The 9,810-nt window shown below is 46.5% G+C and overlaps 1 protein-coding gene across 1 annotated transcript; it reads left to right on the top strand.

Annotated features, from left to right (window-relative positions):
- Positions 1–123: 123 nt before the first annotated feature.
- Positions 124–5,506, top strand: LOC125284665 (zinc finger protein 513). The gene is given in 5 exon segments (XM_048228716.1): positions 124–1,070; positions 2,672–2,800; positions 3,027–3,755; positions 4,476–4,682; positions 4,685–5,506. Coding segments are annotated over 5 exon segments (1,701 nt in total). The 5' UTR covers positions 124–1,030; the 3' UTR covers positions 5,281–5,506.
- Positions 5,507–9,810: the final 4,304 nt, after the last annotated feature.

The raw sequence follows: 9,810 nt of genomic DNA, 5'->3' as shown, positions 1-9,810 counted from the left end.
AACAATGTCAAGAAAAGACTCAAATTCAGCACAAAATTACTGTACATTTGGGGTGGCTAATGCAAAATGTTTTGATTTCCCACTTTCTGATGAGAGATCGCAAAGCGGATGTTGTCATAATCTAAAGCGGAAATGCATACAGGACAAGGAAATTTCAGGAAATGTACTAACAATGAATCTTTAAAAGTTCATTTGTTTTAGTAGCGATGGCAAGGATTTGATTTTATAGAATGGTAAAATCGTACGTTAAGTATATGTGTTGTCAAAGCAAGTATACATACGAACCATCTAGGCAACAAAACTTCGTTATGATACTGTTCTGTAGCTTGACAGACTTACAAGTTTTGCTCAAAAGCTTAGCTAACATGCAGTCAAGTTTCCTAGCCAACACTAGCTTTCAATGTTGACTATATCATGCTATTACAAGATATTGCTATCTATCTATCTGCTTAAACAATTTGGCTAGCTTTCTGTCCTCACTACACTAATCCTACACTACAGTAAGTTAACGTACATTTTTAAGTTTAGTGGACTGGATATGATAGCTGGTTAACTTTACCGACGTACATGAACCACATGGTTCATGCTTGGCGCTTACGTCAACACCTTAGATTATAATTTAGTTAACCTACCACTACTACTTTCTGGGCATATTGATTGTATAGCTAACACAAACTGACTAAATCGAATTGGCAAATTGTTTACTAACGTTGATCTTAGTAACGATAGTCAAACCAACTTAGTCAACTGCCCAGTTGAGTTTAGCAACCTGTTCCACCTCCGCACTTGTTACGGTTACTACGATATCTAACGTTAATGAAATATGATCCGAAATTGTCAGGCGACGACATTGGCAAGGTGTGCGCATCATTGCTGTTAGGTGAATAGCCAAAGGCAATGGTGACCAGACTGATGACACTGATAGTTGTGTCTTTGTGTGGGAGAGGAAGAGGAAGATGACAGTGTGCAGTTAAAGGAATGAGCTGATTGCCATTCGACCAGAGGGAACTGCATTTGAGAAGCGGACAAAATGCCCCGAAGGAAACAATCCAATCCACAGCCAGTAAAATGTGAGTAAAGCAGTAATTTTATGTACTTACTTGAATGCAACGCATATTGTGACTGGTTTTCTGTGGAAGTGAAATGGTATTTTTTATGTGCTTAGTCTAACACCAATTCTCTCTCGCAACTAATGTTAATGTTTCAACCATGAGGAAGTAACTTGATCTAAAATCTCTCCACACTCCGCTAGCTTTTTATTTAGTGTGTTACAATATAGCGGATTCCTGTCATTCTCCAAGTTGTTTGCTGTGTCGGTCAGTTCATCTAGGCTTTGTATGTAACACATGATGAAGTCTTGTGTTTACGTTTCTTCCAAACTAATCTGGTTACGGAAGAGTGTAGAACAGTTGTAAACTTATATTAGAGCCGTTCTTCTGGGAATGAGGGTTTCGTCACTGGAAGTGCCTCCTTTGTCCAAGGTTTGATTAGTTGATTATGGTGGATCTGTCTCAAGCTTAGCACGTTTGCGTTTGGGATTAATTTCAGTACATCCGAATTTGCCACCGAAGTACATGATATAAATAAAACATGCCTAGGAAAATCCTCGGTCAACAAATATTAAACAGCCTTTCAACGGCTGTGTACCTTGTTCACAGCAAAATCTCAACCTAGCAGCTATCAGTTCGTGTCCCCTCCAGACTTCCTCTTCTTCCTCAGTCTTTCCTAACTCCATTTCCCCTTTGAGACTGCCAAGAAGAGTTGGGTCAACCCATCCCTGACCCCTCTCCCTTTACCCCCACCCTTGAGACACACACACACACACACACACACACACACACACACACACACACACACACACACACACACACACACACACACACATTTGGCTCCTATTTGCATGTTCCTTCCTCACAAAATGACTCCTGACCCATCCATGTCTTTGAGCTGACCGTGTCTCGGGCTTTTATGTTTTAATGTGAAAGCTGCCACCATGAGACCTCAGGGGCTGTGTATTTCCTGTTATTAGTACTGTTATTTATCATCTGGACTTGCCCACTGCAGAATGAGATGACTTCTTTTCGGGGGACCCTGTATTTTCATTTAGATTACAGTGGCAACCTTGCTGTTGTTGAGAAGTCAAAAGAAAAGCTTGTAAATATGCATTTAATTGTGTGTGTGTGTGTGTGTGCGTGTGTGTGTCCTGCAAACAAGCAGGAAAGAGAAGTAGAGGAGGTAAGAGGAAGATGGCTGAGGGAGAGGAAGATGCAGAAAGAGGAAGAAATAGAAAGGGGAAGCTTAAGACAGGAAAAGACTAGAGATAGAGGTTCTCAGAATACAAATCAGGCATGCTAGAAGAGTGCTAGAAGTGCATTACATGTCCCACTATCTCATTAAGCGCATCTAGATTTGCATATAGAGGGTAGACCTTGATATGCACCAAATAGGATTGTATTACAAAGCAGCTGTAACTTGGAGTTTGTTTGCTTGGCAAAAATGTGAGGGTGCAGATTTTTAACATTCAGTTATAATAAAGTAATAAAGACCTATTCTGTGCTCAGTGTCACTGAAGTCTGAAGTGTGCTGACCACATGTCTACTCTGTTCACAGTCTGTAGCTTTGTGCCGTGAATTTGTCAGATTTCAACCTGCGTGTTCCATTTTTTCTCCAGTGGAGTATGAGGATGGCATTACGGTGGGGAATCCAGACACCCTGGTGCTGGAGAGCAACCTGCTGCTGGGACAGGACCTGGAATTCGGAGAGGCCGACTTCAAGATCATCGGCTTCGACAGAGACTCAGGTAGACCCAAGCAATGGCTAAAATGGAGAAGGGATGTTGCAGCTATATCTGACATGTTGTGATGCAGCTGATCTGACCCAAGAGCATTTTCATATTAATACATGTGGTAGGAAAAGTATAGGTCTACTGTATGTAGCTAATGTATTCTTGGAACAAATAGCATGTCAGTAGAACTGATCCCAAAGGCAACATGATAACCCAGTCTTCTGCTGTGTTGTGTGAGCAGACTGTGTGTCTGGGGACATGGGCATGGCCGTGTATTCCCTGAGCGACGAGGACTGCGGCAGCTACAAGCAGCTCAGCCTGGGCAGCGATGTGGACGAGCTGCGTGACCCGACCAGCGACCACACCTTTCGGCCCCACCTCAGCTGCAGGGGGTGCGGGGAGGCTCTGGACGAGCCCGACCAGCCCCTGTGCCTCCACTGCGGAGTCCTCGCCCACTCGGGGACAGGCCGCAGGTCTGCAGGTGGCATCGCTCAGGTGACGAATGCCCAAAACGAAGGTCGCCTCCGAACGCGGAGACGAAACAAGCCGGCCAAGACGGCGTCCGCTGGCACCGCCGCCTCCGCCCATGCCGCGGGCACCTCCCGCAAGAGCTTTGCATGCCAGCTGTGCGCCTTCACCTCGCGCTACTCCAACCACCTGAAGCGGCACATGAAGACGCACAACGGCGAGAAGCCGTACCAGTGCCCGCGCTGCCCGTACGCCTCGGCTCAGCTGGTCAACCTCCAGCGCCACACGCGCACGCACACGGGCGAGAAGCCCTACAAGTGCGCGCAGTGCGCCTTCGCCTGCAGCTCGCTGGGCAACCTGCGCCGGCACCAGCGCTTGCATGCCGAGGAGCGCCCGCACACCTGTGGCCAGTGCAGCTACCGCGCTGGCAGCAGCGTCAGCCTCAAGAGGCACATGGCTACGCACAAGGGCAGCGGCAGTGGAGAGGAGACCACTGAGGATGGTAGGGGATGGATAGACTGGTTGTTGTTGTTGATGTTGGTGGTGTTGTTAGTGTTAGTATTTGTGTTGGTGGTGTTAATTTTAGTGTTGTTAGTGGGTACACTTATTGGTAGACTGATATAGGAAGGTGTAAGGAGGTTTTGGTTTCAAACAGAAAATGTTGTAGTGTATAATAGTGTAGTCCATTAATTCAGTAATGGAAGTATTTATTCAATGATTGTTTATGAATGTATGGCTCTTTTTATGAAGAATCCATAACAAACCCAACTAGATAGGCCTCTGGCATGTATTGTTTGTCATTTTGATGGCTGTATAACTCAGGGTCAGTACCTAAGTACTGACTTGTTTTTTCATGTTCTGGTAACTGTATGTGTTCAGCAGTATTTCTTTGTAAATGTGGTGTGTGGGAGAAGCAGAGATGAGTTGTAGGCTGGACTGAGTGTCTTGTGTTGGGGTGTTGTCTGACAGGCCATGTGAGGAACTGGACATTGCACAGAATGCCACAGAAAAGGAAGAGGAAGTAGGCCTCAACCCCAGGAAAGAGGAAGACTGATTTGTCTGTTGCTTTAACATCTCTGGTTTGATGTCTTTCTTCAATATTTTTGCGCTCTCTCTTTCTTTTCTCTCTCTCTCTCTCTCTCTCTCTCTCTCTCTCCTTCTCTCTCCTTTCTTTCTTTCTTTCTTTCTTTCTTTCTCTCTCTCTCTCTCTCTTTCTCTGTAGGGGTGATGTCAGACTTTATGCTCTCCATCAGCAGCAGTGACGCTGACTTCCTGCACTCTTACGAGGGCTTGCAGGAGGACCAGCCCCCGCCCAGCCTGTTGGAGCCTGGAGCCGAGGAGGGTGGGGGGGGGGAGGAGGAGGAGGAGGTAGCGTCCGTCCTCCTCGAGTGGCGTCCATCTTGCGAGCTCGACCCAGGCCAGCCCTTGCCCCGCTGGCGGCCCCACCCTGCGCCTCTTCCGCCAAGCACCCCCTGGAGGAGCCCCCGCAGCAGACGCCCGAGCCTCCGGCCGCGGCCCAGCCCGAGCGGCTCTACACGTGCCCGGTGTGCCCGTTCTCCAGCCACTACCCCAACCACCTGGCGCGCCACCGCAAGACGCACAGCGGCGAGAAGCCGTACGGCTGCCCGCACTGCCCGTACGCCTCGGCGCACCTGGACAACCTCAAGCGGCACCTGCGCGTGCACACGGGCGAGAAGCCGTACGCGTGTGCCCGCTGCGACTACGCCTGCGGCAACCTGGCCAACCTGCGGCGGCACGAGCGCATCCACACGGGCGCCAAGCCCTTCCAGTGCCCGCTGTGCCCGTACAGCTGCAACCAGAGCATGAACCTCAAGCGGCACATGCTGCGCCACAACGGGCACAAGCCACACCGCTGCCCGCTCTGCAACTACACCACGGGCCACTGGGACAACTACAAGCGGCACCAGAAGAAGCACAGCGGGGGCATGACCATGCCACAGGGCTGGCCTCAGAGCCACCCAGAGCAGCAGCAGGAGATGGAGGAAGAGGAGGAGGAGGAGGTGTAGCACAGATGAGGGCACTGAATCTCAGGCACACACACCTGTACACAAACACACACACATGTACACATGTACACACACACACACACACACTTGCACTTACCTTAAGACACTCCGGAGAATACTGTTTAACGTGCACAGGTGAACACTCACTCTGACATAAGCACACACACTGACTCACTTATTTTCTTAATCTCTGAGAACTGTAAATAAACCTATTTTGTGTATGATTTCTTTGACTTGATGACAATAGACTGTTTAAATACTGTGCAGGCACTGCTGGCTGCTATGGAGTCGAGCACATTGGGATCACAGGTTTCAGAGTTGCCTTTTTGCCGCTGAGTCAGGGCCGGCCTTGACCTTTTGACCCTGACTGTTTTTTTCTGGGTGATTCTGCACTGAACCCCTCGCACACTGCTAACAAGGGCATTAAAGGGGACTGCGAGGTGTGTGTGTGTGTGAGAGAGAGAGTGATAGAGGAAGAGGATGGAATAGAGTGAGATTGAGTTTGATTGATTCTGACTCAAATGTATCATGTTGTTGCTGTTGATTTTCTTTAGTTTGATCTACTGTGAATTTTTTTGAGATAGAAGGTGAATACTGTTGCCAGATTCAAGTTTTGATTTTAATGCTACTGGTTTTATTTTTGATCTGTTATTGACTCGGTTTATTTGATTATGTTTTATGTTCAAAATGGAAGGGACCACCACACTCGTACAGATGTATTTAACATTTACTTTTGACTTTGGCTATTTTGGTTAGTAGCATTTCAGAAGCCATGTCTGGGTTTTTTCTCTTGTTTAACTCTTGATGTTGTCTTTCATGAAGCTTTAACTCTCTTTAGTACGTGTTTCCTGGACAGAACTATTTAATGCCTAAAGAATGTGATCAAGCTCTTAAGCTCTGCCTAAAAATGCTCTGTCACTGTGGCCACCATGTAAAGAGACCAGTGTGTCTCTATGAATCAGGGAAGAAATGCATTTGAATGTTTGGGTGCCATTAGTACTGTCCTCACCATGTCTGTGGTGTTGCCTCAGTCAAAGAATTACTGCTCCCCATCATGAGGATGGTTTGCAGGAATTGTCAAGTGACCTTTCGCTTTGTAATAATAAAAAAAAAGATTTCTACCGTTTGTGAATGGAGTGCAAACTTGCTTGAGTTTTTTTTGAGAAGAGATGAGTTTTTATAATGTTGGGAACATTGATCTGGATATTTTAGTTCCTAGGGTCATTGGTGTCTTGGCTATTGGTATTAGTGCAGGAGGTGGGTGTGCACAATGGCTGCAGTAACTGCTAGAAGCCTGTAGAGGACAGTAGGGAGTTGAATACATTGTATGACCTGTTTTTATCTCGGAGTTCTAGGTCTGTCTAGTAGGTGCCTGTGAAGTCCTTCAGAGGCCATCGCAGTGCACAATGTGAGCTTCAACTGCCTGCTGTGTAGTGCACAGGACACGTCAAAGCTGCTTATGAACATTTCAGTTTGTTTGCTGGTAAATGGAACTCAATGCACTACATCAGGCGGAAAAATGAATGATCTGTGAAAATCAAGCTCGGTTTAGTGAGTTTTACGCCATCTCTTCTGGCCTGACTTTTCACCTAGTCAAAGCTTACAAAACTGAATCCCAAGATCAGCCGGGGTATTATTATGTAGTAATGTTTTATTTTGTAGTAATGAATAACAATAGCAGGTTTTCCAGCATATACTTGTATTTGTATTCTTGCACAGATTACAGACAAGGGCTTGCAATGAATCATTGGATCAAACACATTGTATGGCTCAGCTATGGATAGTGACGGTGAAGAGCTTGTATGCTTGTGTGGGGATCAGGAGGCCGGGGGACACGGTGCAGGCAGGTGGCACAGCGCAGGAGCTGGTTGAAAGGGACCAAACCTCACTGAGACCCCTGACTTGGTTCCATTTGACCAGCTCCTAAGCCATGTGGGCCCTGACACAGTGGGCTGGCTGAATGGCTGTGTTTCGGGACTGACTGTGGCTTTCCTAGTAGTTGTCACAGCTGCTTGGTATCTTACCTGTAGCATGGTCAGGAGCGTCCAGAGCAGACCGAGGACGTTCTGAACCTGGGCAACATAAAGGACTGCATTCCAGAGGTATAGTATACACGACAGTTATGTTTATTTGTTTTCTAATGAATTAATAGCCAGGGAGGTTAGTTTAATAAGTAACTAAGTGGTGTAGCACTAACCAGCAGCATAGCTTCTGCCAGACAAATAGATGGTTTGTTGATGGTCGGTCAACAGTGTTGTGTAAAGCATAAATAATTTTAGAATCGTGACAGCAGTGGGAAACTTGTAATTCATCTTGAGCTGACATTGTTTCCACCCTTCAAAGCCATCGACGGGGAAGTGGAGATTATCTGTCCTTTTTCAGAAGCGGGGAGCGCTCATAATTAGAGCCCTCTCACACCTGTTCCACTATTTATAAGCAGACATACTCCTGATGGACAGCACCTGTGTTCTGTCAGTCAAAGAGAGTCACCATGACAGCTTGCAGCAGTCTGTCGGCCCGGCAGTCATGTTCCCCGGGCTGTGATGCCGACATGCGAGACAGCGGCTAAGGAAACATCCATGCAGAACTTATAGGTTATGCTTCTAATATGTGCCATTGCATGTATGGCACACACATTGTATGGTATACACAGTTTCCTTGCACAGCACAAGATAAAGCGCAGTCAGATTCTTAATATATATACATATATATAACAGTGTAAGCTGTAGACATGAACATTGACATTCAAGCAATGCAGCACCTAACACATGTAACCACAAACACATACACACTTGTGCACAGCCACAAATCAATGCATTTTACTGTCATCCACAGGGGCTTAAAAGCAAAAACAGCAAATTATACATAAGCACTGACATAGTCACTGTGTATCTGGATGAGGTTCCCCAGACGGTGCAGATCAGGTCCACTTGAAACCACACACTTCCTTACATTCCATAGCTGAGTACATCATATGGGCATATAAGGAAGTGTGTTCTCTCAAGAGGGGACAACAGCAGCCCTTTTTCAAACACAGCCACTGCAGTAGGAGCCTCCCGTAGTTTCCTCTGAAAGTTTCACAAATCAGCCTCTCCTTTGGCCCATTGTGGTGTGACGCTCTGACCAGATCTCTACCTGATTTGATTTGTAAACCAATTCAAAAACACAAATCAGATATACTACACCTTCACATAGATTCTGTAATGGATAGCAGCATCATCCTCTCTTCTCTTACATTTGGTTTCTATGGTGACTCCCTGCAGACATTACACTTAAAATGTGGCCTATTCAAAACAAAACAACAGGATATTCACACAGAATAGGTCCAGCCTGTCTGACCATATGAAAAAAACACACAGCACACAATAATAAGCTATTGAAGTGAAAGAGGTTAGATACAGTTATTCAAATGGAAAAATCTCATAGAGAATCCAAGAGCACATGCGTCAGTCAGAAAGTCCTGATATCTTCCTCTTGAGCTGCCAGGCTCTCACTTCTAATCTTTTTTTTTTCTTTCTTTTCAAGGGGCTCCATCAGGTCCATCTCTCTCTCTCTCTCTCTCTCTCTCTCTCTCTCTCTCTGTCTGTCTCTTCTCACTCCCAACCTTTCTCTCTTTCTCTCTCTCTCACTTCCTTTCGTCCTTTCGTCATCCCTTTCATCTCTCTTCCTCTCCCTTGTCTGCCGTCCTTCCTCAGAGTCCGGCCGCTGGATTGTGTCCAGGCTGGGCTTCCCTCTCCAGCCTTTTCTACGCTCCACTCCGCCCTCCCCCCATGCCTAAAACACACACACACAGACACGTACACACCCACACACACACACACACACACACCCACCCACACACACCCCCTCTCCCTTCTCCTCGTCAGGGTTGGGCCTCCACCTGCCAGTGCCCCTCAGAAGCCTGGGCCTCGCCTGCACCTCCTGTTCCCGGCCCTCACCCCCCCTGACAGGCAAATCACACCGCTCAGCTGTTCTCACTACATGTGAGACATCCTATTCCTATACACAGCAATGCTGACTGCTCCACTGCAGTGGGGGGAGAGAGGAAGAGAGAGAGGGAGTGTGTGTGTGTGTGTGTGTGTGTGTGTGTGTGTGTGTGTGTGTGTGTGTGTGTGTGTGTGTGTGTGTGTGTGTGGTGATAGGGGGTGTTGGCAGAGAACAACTGCCAAGCTTTTTTTTTTTTGGACAGTCCTGCGGAAAAATGGTTTAACTGGCACAGCTGTGAGATTATTGTACTTTATACCTTGGCCGGGTATGTTTAAGGTGTTCAGTGTGGGATGTGTTCTTTCACCTCTAACATACGTACACATACATGTATCTGGTATTTTTCATAGTTAATAGTGGAGTGGAGATAGAAAAGAAAGAAAGGATTTCATAGGTTAACTGAACATGCTAGGATGAGTTCAGAAATCCACTGCAACATTTTTTATAATTTGAAATGATTTTAGTTTTCTGTCCTTTTTATGATCTCATATTGCAAATGGAGACAATTTGCGGTGGTTATTCAAATTAAATAATTTGTCATAATCG

The sequence above is a fragment of the Alosa alosa genome, chromosome 19, assembly GCF_017589495.1.
Source record: "Alosa alosa isolate M-15738 ecotype Scorff River chromosome 19, AALO_Geno_1.1, whole genome shotgun sequence".
NCBI classification, from domain to species: domain Eukaryota; kingdom Metazoa; phylum Chordata; class Actinopteri; order Clupeiformes; family Clupeidae; genus Alosa; species Alosa alosa.
Note: the sequence above shows the minus strand (reverse complement) of the source record. Positions and strands in the feature narration are given on the sequence as shown.